This window comes from Myodes glareolus, chromosome 1 (genome assembly GCF_982192425.1).
Source record: "Myodes glareolus chromosome 1, mMyoGla1.1, whole genome shotgun sequence".
NCBI lineage: Eukaryota > Metazoa > Chordata > Mammalia > Rodentia > Cricetidae > Myodes > Myodes glareolus.
Window position 1 is genome coordinate 112,577,419 of NC_142026.1, and position 23,205 is coordinate 112,600,623.

Genomic DNA, 23,205 nt, shown 5'->3' on the forward strand with positions numbered 1-23,205 from the left:
AAAAAGAATAGCCATCCATAGTTGTTTCTACGTTCCAGTGTACCGGTATTGTGGGGAAGACTGCACTTCTACACAAACATCACCTCAAATGAACTCATGACATAATCGCAACAGGCTCTGAGTTTTGGCTCATCTTTGTTTGTGGGGCACAAGTAGATGTTCTCATAATGACAAGAATCTGTGACTCTATGCTAAAAACTTCCTAGTAGTTAAAAGGAACTAGGATGCTGGTCAAGACCACCTTGAACATGCGCTGGAAAGTCAGGTTAAGATTCTGAATCTATGCTGAAGTGGTGAGAAAAGCATGAATAAATGACTATTTAATAAATGCCATGAATAATGGCAGTGGGGTTTATGTCCTGATTTAATTCCATGCAAGACTCTTACTATTAGTTACACAGAAACGAAAAAGAGCTCTTTTCTCTTGTGCCCCATGAATCTTCAGCCGACGGGCGAAGCCAGCAGACTCCTTCTCAGGATCCTATTTTAAGTGCACAACAGAGAGTACATAATATTACTGGATGCCACATTTAGGTCCCTTCCACTTAAACTCTAGCTCCTAAGGCAGCCTTGTCATTTCACAGTTAGGAAACCAGAGGACCTGAGATGGAATGACTCGGGGCATCCACTTGAACCTAAAAACAGAAACCCTTTCCTGGCAGAAGAAAGCCACACTATGACCTAATACAATGAAAGAATGTTGCTCTTAGCCAACTCATACTTAAGGAGATTTAATAAGGATAGTTTAATCTTCCTCTCAATGTTGCTTTAGAACAGCAAGTACTTTCCCCTTTACACCTCTACTTACACAAAGGATCTGTTTGTTTTACAAGTTATAAACTCTCTAAACTCCATACTTGAGCAATAATCACACCGGGCTAATACGTTTTATAATGGGTTCAAAATCTGGTATGAAAAGCTTGCTCCTAATAATATTTTTAAAGCTCTAGCTGGTTCTTGTAGTATATGCCAAAGCTTACAATATGATTTTTGAGTATTGAAATGGAATGCCTCATGGCATGTTTTCTTTAGGAAAGACAAAGAAATCACAGCACAGATATAGACATGAGTGACTAATTCTTTGCAAAATAAATGAAGGAAAAATTTCATTTTTTTTTAATTTTGGTTTTCTAGACAGTGTTTCTCTCTGTAGCCCTGGACATCCTGGAACTCACTCTGTAGACCAGTCTGGCCTCAAACTCAGAGATCCACCTGTCTCTGCCTCTCGAGTGCCAGAATTAAATGATTGTGCCACCACCACCTGGCCAAAGGACAATTTTTTTAGATTCTAAAGACAATAGGAAAATGTCTATCCCCAAGCCATGGTACGATGTTATTATTGATGTTAGGAGGGTTGATTCAGATGCTGGACTCTGACACAGTCTAACCCAGTCTCCCATGTGAGACCTAAGCCAGGTCTTGGAGCTGCCATTCTTAGACACCATGGGATGGATGAGAGAGTGAATTCCCTTCCCATACCTAAGGGCTTCCATCCTCAGCTTCCCCAGCCAGCAGCACTACTTTGGACCCAGAAGTTTCCAGAAAGACTAACTGCTCCATGTTGTGGCAAAAGCAAAGGTGTCCAAGAAAATCCAGGATGGCTTACAGAGCTCTGTGTCCAGTTCTTTGGGATATAACAAAAGGCAGGCCCTAGCTGCCTCCCGTGTGCGGTTCTGAGCATGACTGATTCCCAGCTTCTTATAGGCAAAAAAAAACCTGATTTTTGAAAGTTGTATTCAAGGGATGTATTGTTCTGCAGAAAGCCCCGTGACAGTGTCTGGCAGAGAGGACTTGCTTTGGTCCTTAGCATTTCTAAGTTATTGGGTCCTTCGCCCACCCATTTGAGCTGACTTTGAGCTCCTTCCTGCACTGCAACTGAGTTTAAATATCTTTTCCCATCTCCCTTCACAATCCAAATGTGACCTTGCATGGTTTATAATCAGAATTATAAGGTGCTCACATACAAAGGACAGAAAGAGAAAAAACACAAGATGCGGTTTCCTTTTTCTAGGAACATATGATCTACCAACTGTTCTCCAATTAATTAACCTAGGAATGTACAGTGGCAATACAAGCTACCACTCACGGACTGAGTTACACCATTGTACTGTCATTCACATTGGCACTGTGCTCTGTAGCATCCAAAACACATTGGCTCACCTGGCATGCACCTACTCTCTCTAGCAGACACCACACTGCTGTGCCCATTTCATAGACGAGAAACAACCGAGAGTGGAAAAGTGGCTTGCCCGTCAACAAATGAATGGTCCGGGATTAGAACCCAGAATTCCTTTCTATCTCTTAACTCAGACACTTTGTATCCCAGAACTGAGTAACTCTACATGAGACATGCATTAACAGCTCATACACACAGAGGCCCTTTAAGAATTGGAGCGGGTCCATAGTGGAGATTTTCAGGAAGCCTCAAAGGTAGAAAAGGTTGGGATTGAGTAGAGAGGGAAGACACTACATGCGTTCTGGGCTTATCGACTGGAGATGGGGAAAGAGTGGAAGATAAAGAAATCCTAATGGGTGAAACCTCACCCCAGCATGCAAGGCCTGCACTTCACTTACTGTGCACACCGTGTGGACTTTCAATGCACAGCTACGTGAATGACAGCTCCAGAGCCCAATGCTCTAGTCACCAGGGTCACCAACCACACACACACGCATGGATACAGTACAGGGAGGTGACAGAAGACCCCGAGAAACTGAGTTCCCCTTTCAGGAATGGGGGAGAGCATCGTAGAGAGAGGAATGAGCCCAAGGAATCTGGGCCTGTGGACCTTAACCAGCGTGACCTCAGAATACTCTGCAGATTCTTGTTTCCTTCCCATAAAAGAAAAAAAAAAAGAATTACTGTCTTCTTTTTATCTTGGCAAGTAGTTGATTTCTCTGGTACAGTATAAAGCTGGCGTGCAAAAAAGATGGCCAGATGTGAGCCAGGCCTGGCATGGAGCGCCTGGGAGACTCTCCCAGTAACTTAGTAATAAAAACACAGGGCCAGAGGAGGACGGCAAAAATAGAAAAGAAGCAATAAAGACAGGATCCACGGTTGAGGGGAAGCCCAAGTATTTGGTCACTGACCAAACTAAGAAAAACCTCCTAAATCAACCCTGAGTGTCTGCAGGTGTGGCAACCCCATGGAGAAATGGGGAAGGGATGGTGGGCCCCGAGGTAAGAGGAATAAGAATTCAGCCCTGGCCTTTCCTCTCTGACTGATCGCGAAGCACTGAAGTAGAAAAGTCTCACACTCATGGGGCACAATGAAACAGGAAGCCAGGAGTGACCAGAGAACTGGAGATGAGTGAGAACCATCGGCTTAGGGGAGATGCTTAACATCCCTGAGAAAACAAACACCAAAACCTCTACAGTGCAGTAACCAAAAGAAAGGAAATCCATGAGATATGAATGAAATAACCTCATCTTTTATAGAAATGGATAGAAGGAAAGCTAGCCATACATATCGACAACTAACATTTTATTTTTTAAAACCAAAAGATTAAATTCAAGATCCTTAACCTTAACCATTGAAATACATTTTCCATATTCACATGTATTCTCTTTTACGCCATTATGGTGATTCTGTGCTGCAGCACTTTAGCTACAATGGGACTACATTTCCCAGAATCCCCTTCCTATGCAGTCCTGGGTGATAGTTTTCAGGAAGACAAATATGCATGAGTTCGAAAGCCCAAAGTAAAACCATGGGGTAAGCTTGCTGGTTGGTGCAAGGCCCTCAAAACCACTGTAGCTTAGACATCGCACGGTTAACTACTGGATCCCCATACAGATAGTAGGAAGAAGAAAATTTGCCCAGATCTGCTTTTAGCACTTCTGCAAGGCCAAGGCCAAGCATCCTGAGGGCTGGTGTGGGCAGACATGGCAGCAGGCTGCAGTTTCCTCCCTGACACTCTAAGTTTTCTACGGCAAGTCCATTCAATTTTGCTTCAGCCTACTCTGACTGAAGCTCCTCTTCTGCTCTGCAGATACTCCAGGCCATGGTTAAAGAGGCCACAGCCTTCCACAGATGTCTCTACCAGCTTCTCTCTGGGGCCCTGGTTACTAAGTCTTTTCCTGTTCTCTCCCAGACCTTTGTTTCTTCATCTTATCCCAGTTATGAGATGCTTGACCCCTATCGGAAATTCCTTACAGGTTGGGGAGATGGCTCACTGGGTAAAGCATCTACAATCCCAGTGTTCATGGATGCAAGGGGGAGGCAGGAGAAGCCCAGGATGCACATGGGTCAGATGCCTTACAACATGCAACTAACTGTAAAAGAGCCAGGAGATTCTGTCTCAAACAAAGTAGAAGGTGAAGGCAGCCATCCCAGGTTGTCCTCCAGCCTCCACATGAATGCTGTGATACACACATGGCCCAGCACTCACACACAAGAATGCAAGAGCACACGTGAATACATGCATATACATAACACACACACACATACATGTAGTGGCAGGGTGTTGCGGGAGAATTGTCTGTGTTCTGTCAATCATGTATTTTAATAAAACGCTGATTGGCCAGGCAGGAAGTATAGGAGGGAAAACCAGACAGGAAGTAGAGGTGATGCAATGAGAACAGGAGAATTCTGGGAAGCAGGAAGCTTCCTCTCCATTACTGCCCAGATCACTGATAAAGCAGCATGTAACCTGCCCAGCTGAAAAAGGTACTGAGCCGTGTGGCTAACATAGATAAGGATAATGGGGTAACATAAGTTATAAGAGCTAATAAGTAGCCTGACCTAATGGGCCAATCAGCTTTATAACTTATAGAGATCTCTGTGTGATTGATTTTCTCTGGGAAATGATGTCTGTGGGGTACCAGGTGGGGACAGATACCTCAACAAGCCGACCCTCATGTTACAGGGTGTAATAAAAAATTCCAATCTATTCATCACCCGGAGTGGTCCCACTCTACTGCAATGACCCATATGGCCATGGATGGCCCACCTGACATGACCTTTCTCCACCTGACATTCCTTTAACCAGCTGTACTGTGCATGCTGATTCTGAAAGGCTCATTAACTGCTAAGAAAGAATGACAGCACTGTTAAATGCATCTCCATATTTAGACAGCCATCATGACAAAGGAGGGGTGAATATTAAAGAATAACCTAATATAGGGTCTGGGGAAGCTGTAGGCTCCCAGAGCCTGACCCCGGGTACCACCCACCATAGTATCCAGAACTATAGAGCTCCAGCTGGTAAGCATTTAAAAAAGAAGAAGGAAGAGGAGGAGGCGGAGAAAGAGGAGGAAGAGGCGGAGGAATAGAAGGAGGAGGAGGAGGGAGGGGAGAAGAGGGGAGGGGAGAGAAGGAAGGAAGGAAGGAAGAAAGAAAAAAAGAAAGAAAGAAAGAAGGAAAAAAAGAAAGAAAGAAAGAAAGAAAGAAAGAAAGAAAGAAAGAAAGAAAGAAAGATCTAGCTTTTGTTATCTTGGTCCTGTTATATCAGCTGAACTTGAATTCTAACTGATGCAGATGTTCAGTGTTTTCTTAAATTCACTTATCCAAGTAGACGTATATCCAAAAAATTTTTAAAACAATCATTATTCTTTTTTTCTGACAGTGTAGCCTCAGAAAAAGCACATACTTACCTACCTATAGCCTGTCTTCAAAAGAGACAGACTGTGTCTCTTGGGGTGGATACAGGAGGATGATACACTACTTTTATTCACTCTTACTTCTAATGCCTCTTCAATGGGAGGTCGGAGCAAAAAATAATTGACTGTTGTGCCTGTGTTTAGAGCGTCTCCTAAAGGCCCATGTGCTCAAGGCTTGCTTCTAGCGTATGGTGCGGTGGAATTAGAAAGCGATACACCCTCTTAGGAGGCAGGACTTATCAGAGAGTCATTAGGCCTTAGGAATACAGCCTTGAAGGAGATATTAGGATCCTTGCTTCCTCCTGCCTTTCTGTTTGTGTCAATGAAGAGTATGTCCCTCGGTGTGCACTGTCTGTCCTGCTATGCACTGCCTCACCATTGGCTCAGTGGCAAAAGGGACACACGATCATAGGTGGAAAACTTAGACACCATGAGGCAAAAAGAGTCTTTCCTCTTTTTAAGTTGATCTTGGATATATTGGCACAGTGACAGTAAGCTGTCTAGTTCATTAACATTTACTCTCAAGACCAAAGGGAAACTGGATCCACCAGCTGAGGACCAAGCCCTTCAACACACGAGCTTCTGGAGGGGGCAGCCTTCATATCCAATATCTAACCCTAAGTTCAAGTACATTTTAAAAAGGAAAAGAGCAGAGTACCCTTTACGGGAGTATAAAGGTTAAGTAACAATAAACCTTCTAACTGTTCCCGAAAGTCAAACTGGATTTCCTACAGAGGGGAACTCTGTTCTAACACAATGAGATAGCAAGCGGCATGCTGGAATAGAGAATCTGCTGCATTCAAAATATCCCCAGATCTAGAGAGAAGCGTGACATCATGCTAAAAGGCTCTAGTGGTGAATAGGCTTATCCATGTCCTGAGTGGCTTGGGTCTCTGAACCCTGACGAGGGGTAGCAGGGAAATGAAGAAAAGACAGATACTGTACAGATACATGTACAATGAAGCTGGAACCAGAGTGGAGCAGAGATTCTCCAACCACTGGCAACCTAGAACCTCAGGGCATTTACTATGCACAGTATGGGGGAGGGAGGCGGAGTTGGGAATTAGCTAGTCTCTGTAGGGCTCTCTGCAGGTGAACAGTCCCAGGCTGTAAACAGAGAAGAGGAAGCTGCAATCGCTGGTCAATGGTTCATAAGCACACATACCCAGACTTTGAGAGGAGCTTTGCCTGACCCAGATGGGTAATGGCTTTGCCAATTTATTGTGGGCCATTGGCATCTGAGCCATGGACATGCTTTGTTCATGTCAAAATACATATTCACTCAGGACTCCACTCGCTGAGGGCTTCCTCCACTCCCTACATAGGTTGCTCCCCAAAGTCTGAGATCAACGACTCTCTTATGATGCCGCGTACCACAGCGTCAACTCTTTGAACTGAAGACGGCCTCTAAGTTAAAACCACAAAGGCATGCCTGGTTTACGAGTTTTCTCAGATTCTTAGCTGGCCCTTGATAATTCAAAGAATTGGATCAAAAAATAGTTATACAAAATAAACATTTTTTTGGTTTCATGATGAACATAGAAGACAAAAGATTCTGGCAAAGAAAGCCAGTAGATTCATAACCACCATGTAGCATTTATCAGATGAACAAACCTCACTGTACTTTCTTACACAGAAAAGTATTGCAAACAAGGTCGAGTTGTCGTCCTTCAGTATATGATAACACTCATATCTTATTCTCCTATAGAATATGACGTCTTTCTTGAAATGAAAATATACAAATGATGGTTCACCAGCTGCATTAGTTTAAAGAACCAGAGCAGTCACATACATATATCATGGGTGAACAACTTTCTGAAAACAAGCTATATCATGTCTTAATAATCAGGATCAATAATGAGACAGACTAGTCAGACGCTACAGTATAGTAATATTTAATCTATCTGCCCCTTCACAGCGTATGTGGGAAAATCTATGTACGTATGGTACCAGAAGATTGCCTCCTTCTGGCTACCCAACCTAGTTACAGCTGCTTAGTCCTGAATTGCTTCAGCTGACTAGGCACAGTGTAGGGTCCACCAGATGGCTATCTTTCTACCTGTCTGGAATTTGGAAAAAAATCATATCTAGAAAGTGATATTTTAGAAGTAGGTGTAAAATTTAAACAATGAGGTAGTAGGACTGGGGCAGGAGAGGCTAAAGCAGCATGTTCATGAGTATTGGTTAACTGAGATCAAGCATGCCGACTCTGCTGGTTGGTGATAAGAGGCCAACACAGGGGATATACCATAGGCTAGTCAACTAGTCTCTTAGAAGATGAGAACAAGGTCTGGCCTGCTCATGACGGTTTCCCAGCATCGAGCATTGCTCCTGGTCAGTAATAGCCAAGTCCCCTGCCAGACATCACCTGAATACATAGTTAATGCATTAGCAGTGGATGGCTAGGGTGTGTCTTCTTTCTAAAAACTCCTTTACATGGCCATTCCTCCACAGAATCCCTTCTTCAATGGGTAGCCTATGCATGCCTCTTGGTCTGAGACTGGGAACAGTTCCCTTTTTTAGAGAAGACTGATCACCTTGATCCTTATAGTTAGTTCCAAAATTAACTCTATTTAATAGTGGGGTTGAGGAAGGGGAGGAAGATGGAGGAGAAAAAGAGGAAGGCAAGAAGGGAGATGGCAGTTGGAGGGTGATCAAATCTGAGAAGAGAATGTTAGAGAAACACTACCTCCACAACCTCCCTACAAAAAGGTTGAGAGTCCTTGTGAGGTTAAGGCTACAGAAGAGAAATAAGCAAATTATCTCATCAAGTGACTCTCTGAGTTTGAACAGTCCAAGTCTAGAAAATGCAAGAGCCTTGTAGGCAGAACTCTGTCAATTGTCCATTTGCATTGTGTTCTATGGAACAAACCACACATTCATTCTCCCATTTAATGAAAGAACATGAAATTCCCCCAGGAAACTTGTTTAGTAAAAAAAAATTACTCAAAGAAATAAGAAAATTCTTCTTCCTATCTCATAATTCACTTCTAATTCATTATTACTGAAATGCATCAATCATATCTTTCAGAAAATCTGCACAATTGTTTTTCCTTCCACCCATAAAAAGAATCACAGAATGTAATGTGATCTCAATAAAGTTGCATTCATAAAACACTACAATACCTTTGAGCAATGAATTCTTGCTAGGTCTGATTCACATCTAGTCAATTGTGCTAAAGTATGCTCATATGATGAGAACAGTGATGAGTAACCAATTCTTTGAACAAATATGGCTTTGTGCTTTTCAGAAGCAGGTATACACGAGACACATTTCCACCTTTGCAGACCATCAGGGACCACTAGCCTGCTCATCTGCATCTTGTATTTACAAGAGTCTATCTTAATAGATTGCTTGAACCGATTAAAGGCAGCACAAAACAATTATCGAGTGAAAGAGAAAAAGGAATAAGAAATGAAGTACTTACTTGGTCCTAGACCAATTGAAAAAGCAGCAACATACACAAGCAAGCTGGCCAAGGACAGCCATTTGTAAGCAGCTGGGACAACAGCAGGGTCTGTGACTACCTGGTGTTCAGTTTGGCTCAGTCCAGCATTTGGTAAAGATGTGAGGGTCATCTCCCCTTTCTGCTCCATGCCATGTCCCATAGGCATGAATGAGCCCCTGCTGTGTGGGGGGACTCCTTTAAAGTGCTCCCCAAGACTACTGTTGCCAGTTGACAGGTTCCCGGTTGCATAGAACACAGGCTCCTCCAGGGACTGGTTAAGAGGGCTATGGCTTCTGCAGATATTGGTGAAATTCATGTTGATGTTGAGATTCACAATACCCATGGTCAACAGTGAAGCAGCCATCACGGAGGAGCCAATGCAGAGGAAGGTTTTGCTACCAACGTGGTCCACAAGGAGGGTTGCTGGTATGGTGCTAACCACCTTGACCACTCCAACCCCAGTGGAGGCGAGGCTGGCTGCCTCATTGCTCTGGAAGCCAACGGACTTCAAGACGGTTGATGCATAGAACAGTATGTTTGGCTGGCCAGTGGTCTGTACAAAAAACACCAGCGTCAGACCTATCATGATTCGGGTCCTCATGTTGTCCTTGGAGCGAAACAGATCCCAGAAACTATACTGATACTCATCTTTCAAGGAAGACTTGATCAAAGTGAGTTCTTCGGTGGTGTCTGAGATCACTCTTAACTTCCCAAGGACTTTGCCGGCAGCATCCTCTTGCCCTTTCATCACCAGAAACCGAGGACTTGGCGGAAGAAAGTACATCGCGATTGCTTGCAAAAGCCCCAGGGGAATCACAAGACCAAACATATACTTCCAACCATTGAAGACATTGGCGAATGCATAGTTTGAAATGTAGGCAAAGAGGATACCGATGACAATCATCAGCTCATTCAGGGACACAAGGAGGCCTCTTCTGTGCTGGGGAGCAATCTCTGCAATGTACACACATGTGGCAATGGAAGACAAGGAAATGGACACCCCGATGGCAATGCGTCCCATAATAAGGACAGTGTAGGACAAGCTCATTATCAAGACCAAGCTTCCGAGTCCTAGGACGCACGACGAGAGGATAATGGTGAGCCTTCTCCCATACCTGTCTATCAGCACGCCTCCAGTGAGAGAGGCCAGGAACGCCCCAATGAGCAGGGAGCTCACGACCATTTCCTGCTCGTGGCAGGTCAGGGCTAACAGGGTTCTGATCTGAAGAAGGGCTCCAGAGATGAGCCCCAGTTCGTAACCCACCAGGAGGCCGCTGACGGCTGCAGTGACAGATGTCAGGAAGGTGAACATGCTGCAACCTGCAAGCGGAAAAAGGAAACCGTGAAATCAGTTCGGAGAGATCATTTCAAACATGCCCTATCCAAATGGACACTTACCTTTGGGTAAGACTTTCATAACGTTGACTTTAGACACACACACACACACACACACACACACACACACACACACATACAAAACCGTGGTAAACTAATGTGCCACGGTAAAATAATACACTGTCAAAGATAATTCACGACAGAATAAAAAATCATTTTTTTCTTTGTTGTTTAGGAGAGGAGTCACGAAGGTGTTTATGAAGTCTGGCTTCCTTCTGGCTAGGATGTTGGTGTTGTTTTCAGTCAAGAGTAAGTAGCTGTACAAGATAAGCAGCTGGCAGACGATAAGGACTGAACAAAATGGTTAGCTGCTAGAGTGTGCCTTTGGCATTGGATTAGATGTCCTGATAGCCTGGTTGTCCAAGCCCAACCCAGTTCTCTAGAGACAAACTTCTGAGGGCAGATAGATAGGGGAGAAGGGACCTCTAGAAGAAGGTGTGGGCTCCTGGCTATGTGGAGCCCACAGAAACCAGCCCCTGAGGCTCTTGCCTTCAACTCCTCAGCAGCCACCATCAGGCTTCACTGGGCCTTTGCCCGTGCTCACAGGAGTCACTGAACAAGGAGTAGAAGTGGGAGCAGGAGGCGTGTGCAAGCTTGAACAAAGTCAAGGCTGTGTTAGAAATAAGGAAGGGAAAAATGGATGCGGGGCAAGCAGCCTAAAATGCATGTTGCTCATGAGAGGAAGAAGGAAGGTGGAATGCAGCAGAGAGGAACAAAGGGGAATTGGAAGTTTTTTTAATGTAAAATCTTAGAGAAAAGGGGGAAAGTGAACAATTACTACTTTTCAGTAATGGGTATTCATATATACATATACAATCATCAGCTCATTCAGTAACACAATATACATATATATATGCATATAATAAATATACATGCATTCCCATTACTGAAAATAATATATATTAATATATATATATGAGTTTGCAGATATATAAGTATATGTGTCTGTGTGTGTGTGTGTGTGTGTGTGTGTGAGAGAGAGAGAGAGAGAGAGAGAGAGAGCATCTTGTAATGTGACAAAACCAAAACTGAACAAACAGGAAGTGGTGACAGGGATTATATATAGTGACAGTCATTTCTTGGACAGGACAGAGAAGCTCTTGTCATGTCTCAGGAACAGTAAGAAGAACAGCATGCAGGGTGTGTGGCCCATAAGCCTGCCAGTAGGGAAAGGCAGAGAGTTCAGATAGATACAGAGGAGGCTCCCTGAATAGGGTACATGTACCTGGGGGGACTTCATGGGGACACCTTTCACTGTGCTCCAAGGATAATGGGCTACACACCTCCAGAGTAAGTCAGAGTATGAGCACCACAGCTTTTTTGGTTTGGGAGGTGCTAATGCTTCATTCAGTAGGGAGACTAGACTTCCAAGCACCAAGGCTGGTCATTGGTCCCAAGGGCATCACAAACAAAAGATGTTGTCAGCTCAGACTTGAGTGCTCAGGTGGAACTGGAGACAAATAAACAAATACAAGACTTCCTGTCAAGGCAAACAAGTGCCCATGACTGCAGTTTCGCATGAGTTGGAGGTGAACTAAACTCCCAAGTGGTTGGTACCTCAAGTAGTGCTTTGGTTGAACAGTTAAGTAGATGCTTCTACAATAATCAATATACGTGTGCATGTTTCTATAGACTGCCTGGTGCAACAGAGCCCTCTAGTAAAGGTCAGGAACAGAACTGTTTGTGTGTAGTAACAAGAGACATGAACATCAGAAACTTCATTCTGGACTTACTAAAACGTTTTCTTTATTTCCCCTGTAAGATAAAAATGTCCGCTGGGCGGTGGTGGTGCACACCTTTAATCCCAGCAGTTGGGAGGCAAAGACAGGCAGAGTTCTGTGAGTTCAAGGCCAGCCTGGTCTACTTAGCAAGGGCTCCAGAGAGGAACCCTGCCTCAAACAAACAAACAAACAAACAAAAAAGCAAAATAAAACTAAGCAAACAAAATAACAACAACAAAAACCCTATTCAGCTCTCCTGAAATAAAGAGGTCAAATAAGGTGATCAAGTCATTTCACATCACAAACAGCCAAGTTATTCTCCACCACCAGGAATTTAGTGGCGTATGTGAAGCGAGTGAGCAATTAAAAATAAATAAGTTGAAGCTGGTGTTGTAAGCCAGTTGGCAGCATCCTTGCCTAACATGCTCAAAGCCCTTGGTTCAGTCCCCAGCAATGCATAAAAACTGAGTTTGGTGCACATGCCTATAAGCCTAGTACTCTGGAGATGCAGGAAAGATGAACATAAATTCAAGGTCATCCTTGGCTACATAGAGAATTCAAAGTCTGCCTGGGCTACGAAAGATGTCAAGGAAGGAAGGAAGAAGGAAAGAAGCAAGCCACAAATAGTAAGATAAATGAGAGAATAATTAAATAATCCACATCAAATAAAGCTAACTTATATGGATTAAACCATTAAGTTAAAGCTGAGTCAGTAATTCACCTAGTCAGAAAATAGCTATGAAGCACCATTATATAGTAGGTGCTTTTCTAGGTGCCAAAATACAAATACACACATACACATAAACACACACACACAGAGTGAAATAAAATACCATAAAATTTCTTGGCCTTCAAGAAATTTAATCACTTGGTAACATTTCTCTTATTTATTATCTTTGCTTTGTTTTAGTATATATGAAATGACTTAGTTGCTTACAGATTCATTCATGTCCTCAGTTTCCCCAGATGGCCTTAAAACATTCCCATCAGCAAACTCCTCCACTGCAAAGAAAATCAGATGAAATCCTCACAACTGGGTAAGAACTGTGTATTCTTTGTGTGTGTGTGTGTGTGTGTAATGAAGTGTGCTATGTGCAAATGTTAAAAACAGAGGACCACTTTGGGGGGGTCAGTTCCCTCCTTCCATCTTGAGATACGGGGCTCAGACTCAGGCATCCGCTTTGTGTGACAAGCGCTTTTACCTGCTGAGCTATCTTGCCAACCCAAGGACACTATATTAGCCGGACTTTCTTTAGCTGCTACTTATTTTATCTTTGCTTGCTGTACAGACTTGTGTGTGCATGTGTCTGTCAACTGGTAACTAGCCTTCGTTGTCCTGATCCATGTGGCTGGTAACTCTTGAGCATAAAACCTTGGAGGCAGACCAGGTGAGGCAGCAAAGAGGGTGTTCACAGTGATGGGGTAGCGAGGGACAAGTTAAGCATGTAGCAGAACTGCCAGCTGAAACAGCTTAGGGAACAGACTGTCCCTGCCATCTTGCCCTTCCTTGCTTTCCCATTTGGTAGATGTGAGAGTGTTTTTCTACAAAGGGGACTTGTGGTGATTGGAGGGCCCCCTCCTTAGATGCTCTACTGTTCTGCCCTGGAGAGATCTGCAGGGGTGGATAGGGTGGTAGCTTTGTGTGGTCTGGTCTAGGAAGATCCACTCCTTACAAAAGAGGGGCCCGGCTCCTGCTGCTGCTTTCTGGACTTAGATAATTTGCCTCTTTCCTTAGACAGGGCACAAAACACTGAGAAACAGGGATGTGCCTGGAAGTCATCCCAGTTTGTCAATGGCCTTGCGCCCTGGAGCACTGACTATAATTGTTCGGTGATAATTATATCACCGAAATGATAGCATTTCTCTAGGAAATCATTGAAACATTTTACTTTAACCTGTGTACACCACAGCATACTATTCTCTCATTAGCTGTCCTTCTATTTTATCTATCCCTGGACAATTAGCCATTAAAAGGATAAGACCTTGCAGTAGACTATTCGATGACCTTCGCTCTGTGGGGAGATCTGACCAACAGTGGTAGGAATTAGGGACTTAGCTGTTACAAACCTGATTTGTCCCCATTGTGTCATTCAAGAAGCCCTATCCCAAACTATTATCCTCACCTTACTGCTGGGACTTACGACAATAGAAGTTCCCATTCACCCTGAGGCTGTCCCATTGGGTTTTGACTTCTAGTTCAGTGTACAATGCTTCCAAGATGGCCACCGGTGACTCCTGAAGACTTCCAACAGAGCACATTTCCTGGTACTGCTTTCTCACAAAAAAGTCACAAAAGAGAGACACAGCATGGCCTTTTCTTGGACCTACCGTTGGTTAATGATGACAGGAACAAAATGCCATCCTATAGAAAGTAGGAAGTAGACATAACTTTTCTAAGAAAACTGACCATGAACAGAATAAAAGTGGATGTAGTCTGAGGTGATGGAAGAAGACAAAGTTTGGGTTTGTCACAACACAGATGGAAGAGTTTGGGGCAGCTGGGTGGTTTGAGAGACAGCCATGGCTAGAGCAGAGAAGAAGAACACCCAAAATTAATGTAAAAACAAAAGCCACTCCTTGATGCCAAGTTAAAAGCTTCATCCAGCATCCCAAAGCATTTTGTCATGGCCCTGCTTCCAGATGCCCCCCCTTTCCACATTGCTGTTCTCCATAAACTCTCCTACAGGGGAGTCTCAGCTTCCTAAGCTGAGGCAAGAAGAGGGTGGACAACTCATGGCAGACACGGAGACCATCAGGAACCCACAGGCTGTTGGGTTCTGCTTGTCCCTGTGTCTTCTGGCTACCTTGTCAGAAGGCCCACACCCGCACCAGAAAAAATCCTGGTGCCTTTTGATTGAGTGAGGACCCCTTCCCAAGGTGATATGAAGACACGGTCACCATCGAGAGGCCATGTGTAAAAGGGCTCCAAGTCCCACGGGAGCACACAGAGCCAGTTGACAGGTGGCACTGGGCAGGGGACAGCAGCGCTGGCTACCACAACAATAGCCGCCCTGTGTCTGCTAGCTAGCGGTGAGTCACATGAAACCATGACTGTAGGCCACACTCAACGCAAGATGCTCCATTTTCCACCATATTTGAATTTCTGCCTGCTTTCTCCTTCTCTTTCTCCCCCAGATGCCAGTCCGGGCGTACGTACATAATGGGCACACAATAGATACTTGCCGCCTCACTAAATCCCACAGTGGGCTGAAAAGCATGCACGCACAGGTCTCCTTGGCAAGCAGCCAGGTAATTATACAACTTGACCAACTGTGAAAGCTTCTCAGATTTAAGGAGCCCTCCTCCGTACATTGTTCGAGAAAATCTTGCAGTTACCCCTCAAGCAGCCCGGCCATTGTGTTCATGGCTGTTTGCTCATTCGCCCCGGGTTCCTTTGATCCCAACTCATCTTTCAACGGCCACCTCAAGTGCCACCACTCCTGGGGAGCCCCTCTTTAGTGCTGTCGTTACTCTGTTTAGCTGCCGTTTGCTGGCTCGTCCAGCCCCTCTGTGCAAAGACTGCATAGGAGGCCTGTCCCGTGAGAGGTACCGGTTCCTGGGCCTAATCATCCTTACTTGTAGGCTGAAAATTAACTTGGAAGGTCAAGTTCTGCTCTCCACACTTCTCTAGTCTCACTCTTAATCTTCTGCACCTGGCAAGCTAATCAGTGTTTGCTGATATTGTGACTAGAAACAGTGCTGCGGAACGCTCTTCCTACTTCCTCTCCTTCACATAGCTGCAGTCGATACTGCTAACATGCGGAACTTTGCAATTACATACACGCTTGCTACTTGAATAGCATACTGCCAGCATTTCCAAACCATTGTCAGAACAACTATTAGCTTGCTACTATCACACTACTGCAGGGACTACAGTCTTGTGAGTACCTGGGTTCCAGGAGCATCAGCCTTGTGTATGAGGCTGCTCTGTGTGACTGTCAGGCTGTTCTCACTCCCTGTTAGCAGTTCCCTTTCCTGTATCACTCTCCAAGGACCAAATTCTCTGGCCCAGCTATACATCATCTACTCTTTCCAGAAACTTCTATATTCTTTCCCGGACTTGTGCAGCTCTGCGCCGTCCCCATCCCCCATAATCCACCAGTGTTCTTCATCAGCGCTATCTGTCCCAGGAATCTTAGTCATCTTTGCGGGTGGAGCTCAAAGGATCCCCCTACTTCTTCAGAATCGCCTAGACTTCTCTTCTTTGGTTAACATTAATGGTGTATTTGTAGCCTATAGTGCCCAGGTGACAAGCAGTCATGGAGTCACGTGTGTGTGGCCTTAGGCCTGAAACACTGACAACAAGAGGGTTCATAGCATGGACAGAGAGGCTCTAGGATGGCTCATGATGGAGGGAGTTCGGCTAAGCCAGAAGACTGCGGCACATAAACTCCCAGACCCTGAGTGTACACAGCTTTAAGAGGCCACATCCCATGGAGAGCTGTATAGTACAGAGTTCCCAAGCCCCAAGATGCTGCTTTTTGGTCCTGTGATGTGTGTGGTGGCCATATTGGGCACCAGCTTTTGTCTATCTCCTACAGGCCTTCTCCTTACCTGCACCTTGTAAGGAAGGCCGTTTGTTGGTTCCTGGCTGCTCAACCCCAAAACAATCACACAGAAAGTTATTATTTAAATCACTGCTTGGCCCATTAGCTCTAGCTTCTTATTGGCTAACTCTTACATCTTAATTTAACCCATCTCCATTAATCTGTGTATCACCACATGGCTGTGGCTTACTGGCTAAAGTTCTGGCGTCTGTCCCTGGCAGGGATTACATGGCTTTTCCCTGACTCCACCTCTTTTCTCCCAGCATTCAGTTTAGTCCCCCCCACACACACCTAGCTCTGTTATAGGCCCAAAGCAGTTCCTTTATTAACCAGTGATATTCACAGCATACAGAGGGGAATCCCACATCAACACCTCTAATTGTCCCTCCAGCACCCAGCAAGACCCAGACCAATAGAAACTTGACCTCCCTTAACAGCTGCTACTGTTTGACTTTTCCAGGAAGGAGGATAAAAACATTGTTTGCTTACACTTTCATTCTTCCAGTCCTCATCAGATGTTGCCATAGTTTGAATGTTGTTAGTCCCTTAGATATCTGTATGTTGGAGGCTTGATGCCAGTGTGGTAATTCACGAGGTGGTTATTCCAGTGGAAGGTTCTTAGGTCATAAGGAACCTTACCAATGACAGGGAGTACCAATGACAATGACAGGGAGTACTGACGTCAATGACAGGGAGTACTGATGACAATGACAGGGTGTACCGATGTCAATGACAGAGTACCAATGACAATGACAGGGAGTACCGACATCAATGACAGGGAGCACTGATGACAATGACAGGAAGTACTGATGACAATGAGAGGGAGCACTGATGACAACGACAGGGAGTACCGATGACAATGAGAGGGAGCACCGATGACAATGACAGGGAGCACCAATGACAATGACAGGGAGCACCGATGACAATGACAGGGAGCACCGATGACAATGACAGGGAGCACCGATGACAATGACAGGGAGCACTGATGACAATGACAGGGAGCACTAATGTCAACAACAGGGAGTACTGATGTCAACGACAGGTAGTACTGATGTCAGTGGTACTGATGTTGTGGAATGGGTTTTGTTTTGTTTTTCTCTCTTTCTTCATTTTTTAAAGACAGTGTCTCACATGGCCCATGCTGGCTTTAAACTTAGTTTGTAGCTAATGATAACCTTGAACTCCTGGATCCTTCTGCTTTCAAGTAGCAAATGCTGGACTGACAGGCATGCACCACCACATACAACTCTACTGTGAGCTTTGGTGTGAATGAGTTCTTACGCATGCCTGATCCTGACCTTGTACTTTTTTTTTTTTTTGGATTTCTGGTTTGTTATAAGATTTCTTCCCCCTCTCACATGTGCTCCCAACATTATAACCTTTTGATCCCCACAACTAGCCAGATAAGGGAGATCCTCAGCCTTGGACTCCAGCCTTTAAAAACATAAGCTAAATAAATGAAGTATTTAAATAAACAAAGTATAATATAACTAAACATTTACCTCAGGTGCTTAGTTATAGTTAAATAACAGCCACCTAATACAGACATTCCATTAATTTTCTGTAATCCATTGTTATAAGATTTACTTTGAGAACAAAATTAGCTTTCTAAAATTTATGATTTTGGTAAAAGTGGGGGGGGGAAATAAAACCTCACTCTTCTCTACCATATTTGGAATGTACTGGCCAAGTACCAGATTTTCTGAGTTCTTTTTTTTTTTTTATTCACAAGTCCGTTATGATGCCTTTTACTACAAGAACAGGAAGACCTGAAAACCAGGGGCTTAACGCATCAAAGAATCTATTTCAACTTCAAATATATTTAATGAAGATATCCCTGTCGGGTTTGGTGTCTCCAGTGATTTCCTCAGCCTTCTTCTCCCTTCCCCTGTCTTCCCCTCCCTTCCCCTGTCTTCCCCTGCCTTCTTCTCTCTGCCTATCTTAAAGCCCCGGCCAGACTTGTGGAAGTTCTGAAAATCTCAGTGATGAGGAGGTGCAGAAAGAAGTAAAGATGACAAGCAGTGTGGAAAGAGCTGCGCTGTGGAGCAGAATGCTCGACCCTCGGGGAAGTCAGCGCCTGTGGAGTTGCTCTCCTTTGACTCCTCTGTATCTACAGCAGGACCTCTCAGGAGTCCAACATGTCACTCCCTGGCCTTAGACATTTTTGTAGCGTCTTCCTTTTACTCACTGTTGCACCTTACTCTCTGACGACTATGTCTGGTTTTCAAGGTTACTGCCATTGTGCATGTGTTTCTGTGTCTACATAGGTTTTCAATAGATGGTTAGGAGGAATTCAATAAAAACAAACCCCACAGCCATCCTGCCTAGCCACCTCTGATGTTTCTAGATGGAACTTCTTAGCATGTGGGAGCTATGTTAAGATACAGACGTTTGAAAGTCCATATTGTCTTGGAAAGAATTCCCGTGAGTGACTATTTAACAGGTTTTTCTTTTAATAGTAACATACCTTTTGTTTTACAAAATTCCAAATGTAAGGACATTTGTTTCACATACAGAGGGGTAGTCTTCTGCCACTGCATTTTTTAGTTAATAAGTATAAAGTCACAAAGAAATCATAAGAGGATTTGATGCTTTTCTACTTTAAAATGATTGAAAAATTGCCCTCTTGTGGGCTTTGCTGTTGTTGTCTTGTTTGTTTTGTTTCTTGAGAATGGGGTCTCAGGTAGCCTGGACTGGCCTTGAACTTGCTATGTAGACAAGGAAAACCTTCAACTGCTGATATTCCTGTCTCTACCTCCCATGTGTGGCTGGGACTATGACAGTGCACCACCGCACCTGGGTCCCTTTGTGCTTTGTAAATTCTTAAATAGGGCAACGAGGTGGGAAGAACATAAGTAATATTGTAAATCCTATAATGGGGGTAACTTTAGAAAGAGCTCCTTTTTAAAAATGTAGGCCTGAATGGTCACACAGGCACTGAGAGAGCTGCTCACGGGGAAGTCTGCCAATGCACAGATGGACCAGGGAGACAAAGGGAGAAAAGACTGAAATACTTTCTATGATAAGGAAAAATTCAGAGAGAGAAGTAGGGAGGAAGGAATAAAGAAGGGCTAAAAGTCCAAGACGGAGGAGCAATGGAAGAAAAGGGTAGAATATGTTGTTGGCGTGCTTTGACAAGGATGGGAAAAGAAGCCAAGGGCCCAATTTGGTGAGGAACCCGAAGATTTTAAAAAGCCAAGTTTGCAATAGATTTCCTGCCGTGGATGTGACAAGAGACCTTGAAGAATGTACCCGTGTAATAGTCAGTGAGCTCGGCAGTCACTTTCTGAAGAGCCTGTGTGGTTGGGATTTGAGAACAGGGAGGGGAAAGGCTACAGAGTTCTTAAAAGCTGCAGCAGGGACAGGGCCACCGTTCTACTGCTGTGAGGGAAGGGCAGGGATCCAGGGAAAACAGAAAGTCGGGCAGGAGAATCAGAAAAGTCACAAGTCCTTCAGAGCCTCTGTGCCTGAGGGCAGATGTAAAGGTAGGGAGTCTGGGGGCTTCAGGATTTAACCGCAGAGGGCTGGGCCAAGCTTTACTTTCCTATTGAAATCCTGATGACCTTCGAGAGTTGGAAAAGTTGAAGTCACTTGGTGGACTTTTCTAAACTGCTGTAGGCTGTTTCCCAGGAGTTTCTCCATGCCGCACACCAAGCTCCCGGCAGTCCCTGCATGCAGCTCCAAATTCCTCTGTTGTCGGCTTTCCCTGCTCCATGCCCGCTGCTCCCCTCAACTGGAAACCCTCGCCATACCCTGGATGTGTCATCCTCTTTCCTCGGCTTCCATCTTACCTATTTTCTCCCATTAGAATGTTCTGCAAACCTACTGTCCTCAGTTCTCAGTTGCACTTTTGTCAAAAAAGGTATAGGTGTGGGGGGGGGGGCAGACAGAGCTTGACATAAAGTGTCTTCTGTCATTGTTCTCTGCCTTGCTTTGTGGGACATGACCCCCATTCTTTACTGCTTCTGATTTGGAGCTCTAGACCAGGGCCTTGGACCTGGTGGGTTTTTAGGTTGTTATTTCACAGAGTAACATGTGACATGTTAGCCCCATGTGACAACTACAAAGCACCCAACAAAGAAATAAATACATAGTCCAGACCTCTTACTTTAAAAAAATTAAGAAAATTGAAAAAAAAGTAGAAAAGAAATACATATACATTTTGTGTGTGTATGTATGTATGTATGAATGTATGTATAGCATATCACAGAACCAAGTATTGTAGACAAATATATCATATATCTACAAGAGCATCTGTATGTCTTAATCAAAAGACATCCTGGAATGTTTGCTATAACCTCCTATATATAACCTGTCATACAGTCCATAGTTGATCAGCATGACAGTAGGCAGTTTATATCTTTAATCACTTAGATTTTTATCTTTTTTAATTTTATGACAAGCTGGTAAAAATCTATAGGCAGGGAACTACACTAGATTGTTATCTTGAAGCATCATACAGTGTGTCTCTTGTACAGTTAGCTAACCAGTATATTTCTGAATGCAAATCCTCTTTTGATGACTCCAATAAGTCCTTCTTTATTCATCTTGTGCATTGACCAATCATATGTGTACCATGTGTAGCCCTGTCTTGGGCACAGACGGTAGACAAAGCTTATCTTGATGGTCAGCCCCACCAGCTTTGGTGACTCCAGAGAGCACCAAGGTCCCCAGGATACCGCTGGTGGCGATCCTTGTGCTATACACACAGCATCTCTGATATTCATGCTATAATACAGAGAAGCATAATTCATATTATTAACTATGCAGAACTTTATAAGCACTGCCAGTCGGCTAAGAGCTCTGATGGGTAAAAAAAAAATACGCTATTTATGAATTTATCATATCCTTTATGGCTATGTGTATGCAAGCTTGTGTGCGTGGGGGAGGATGCATAGTGGGGGTGCATGCAGAAGACAACCCCAGCTGTCATCCTCAGGGATGCCCTTTGAGATCAGATCTCATTGGCCTGCACCTCACAATGAGGCGAGACTGACTGGAGAGCAAACCCCAGAGACCCTCCACCTCCCCGGTGCTAGAGTTACAAGTGCATGCGACCATGCCTGGCATTTTTACATGGATAGTGGGAAGTTAGCCCAGGTCCTCATTTCCTCAACCATGAACTTAGAATCTTATAGAGGAAAAAAAAATAACATGAAATTAAAGGGATTCACTAATGTAGAATGCAGCCAAGTCCTGAAATGAGTTCAACCTGCACTCCTGGATTGGGCAAGTAAGGAAGTTGCAAGAGTGCTGGTGGTCTAATTGATTGGTCAAGATTCGCGAGTCTGTGGTTGGATTCTGGAAAGCCACCTACTCTTTCTGTGGCCTGGGCAGCAGGGCACTTTGCCTCTCCCTCGATACCTGGGGCTCAGAAGTGAAGGCCTAGGCTACAAACACAGGGTCTGGTTAGTTAGTGGCTAGACTTTGACAAGATCAGCAAGACTTACGCTTTGTGTTCCTCTGTGACCTCGGTCAGAGGATTAAATAATACTTCTCAATTCAAGTGCTGGGAGAACGGCTGTTGGATGGCCGCAAGTACACGGTGAGCATCAGCTGATCTTTGCTCGGCTTCTGACTCTGTATGTGAAACAGGGTTAATCTCCCTCCAGTGGTTATTACGAGATTAGAAGGGATGTTGTGCAGATTGGAGAGGTTGCTCAGCAGTTCAGAGCACAGATTGCTCTCCCAGAGGTCCTGGGTTCAACCCCCAGCACCCCCATAACAGCTCACAGCTGTCTAACTCGAGGATCCAACACCTTCACATAGACACGCACACAGGTACAACACCAGTAAAATAAAAATAAATAAATTTTAAGAATTCTAATTAAAAGAGACATTATCATTGAAGTACTTTGCCCATGGTACTCATTTCACAGAAGTCTTTTTAATCTGAATTGATGTAAAATGGAACCGCGTGGGGATTTGGCAGGAGCTAAAGCTGATCTCAAAGAAGAAGAAAGAAAATACAAAAGGCTTCGACTCTACACCTATCAAAGGACAAAGAACTCTTTCAGGCCTGAGATGGGAGACAGAGAGAACAGATTTATGAACCTCTGGGCCTGGTGACAGCATCAGTGACTCCCAACAAGCACTAATAGCATCAGAGTCTCTGCAGCTCCTGTGACAGGCTCATTCCCATGGTGAGGAACCTACACCAGCCAGAGCCTGAAGAGTCAACTGGTCATGTAAACACAGGACTGAAGTGAACATGCTGTACTAACTCACCAGGATCCAGACGGCCAAACCCACACTACAGGAAACTACAGGAACAAATCACTTGATCCATTCAGCAACTAAAAGGAACAAGAGAGACTGAGGAACAAGACAATGTGTGTGTGTGTGTGTGTGTGTGTGTGTGTGTGTGAGAGAGAGAGAGAGAGAGAGAGAGAGAGAGAGAGAAAGAGAGAGAGAATGGCAGAGACACAGAGACAGAGATGACCACACGAGAGACAGCTGGCACCAAATCCAATCACAAAAAGTATAGACATCACA

The 23,205-nt window shown here is 44.3% G+C and overlaps 1 protein-coding gene across 7 annotated transcripts in view; it reads right to left on the bottom strand.

Moving 5' to 3' along the window:
* Slc2a12 (solute carrier family 2 member 12) overlaps window positions 1–23,205 on the bottom strand; it is a 58,096-nt gene that overhangs the window by 27,891 nt on the left and 7,000 nt on the right. For 6 of the 7 annotated variants that reach the window (XM_085689208.2, XM_085689204.2, XM_048425490.3 and 3 more), the window contains one exon: window positions 9,027–10,367. In XM_085689208.2, the coding sequence (XP_085545334.1) occupies window positions 9,027–10,359 (1,333 nt within the window). In that variant the 5' untranslated portion in view covers window positions 10,360–10,367. Of the gene's footprint in view, window positions 1–9,026; window positions 10,368–13,100; window positions 13,232–23,205 lie in introns of those variants that run through there. The other variant, XM_085689223.2, reaches the window with a different exon arrangement.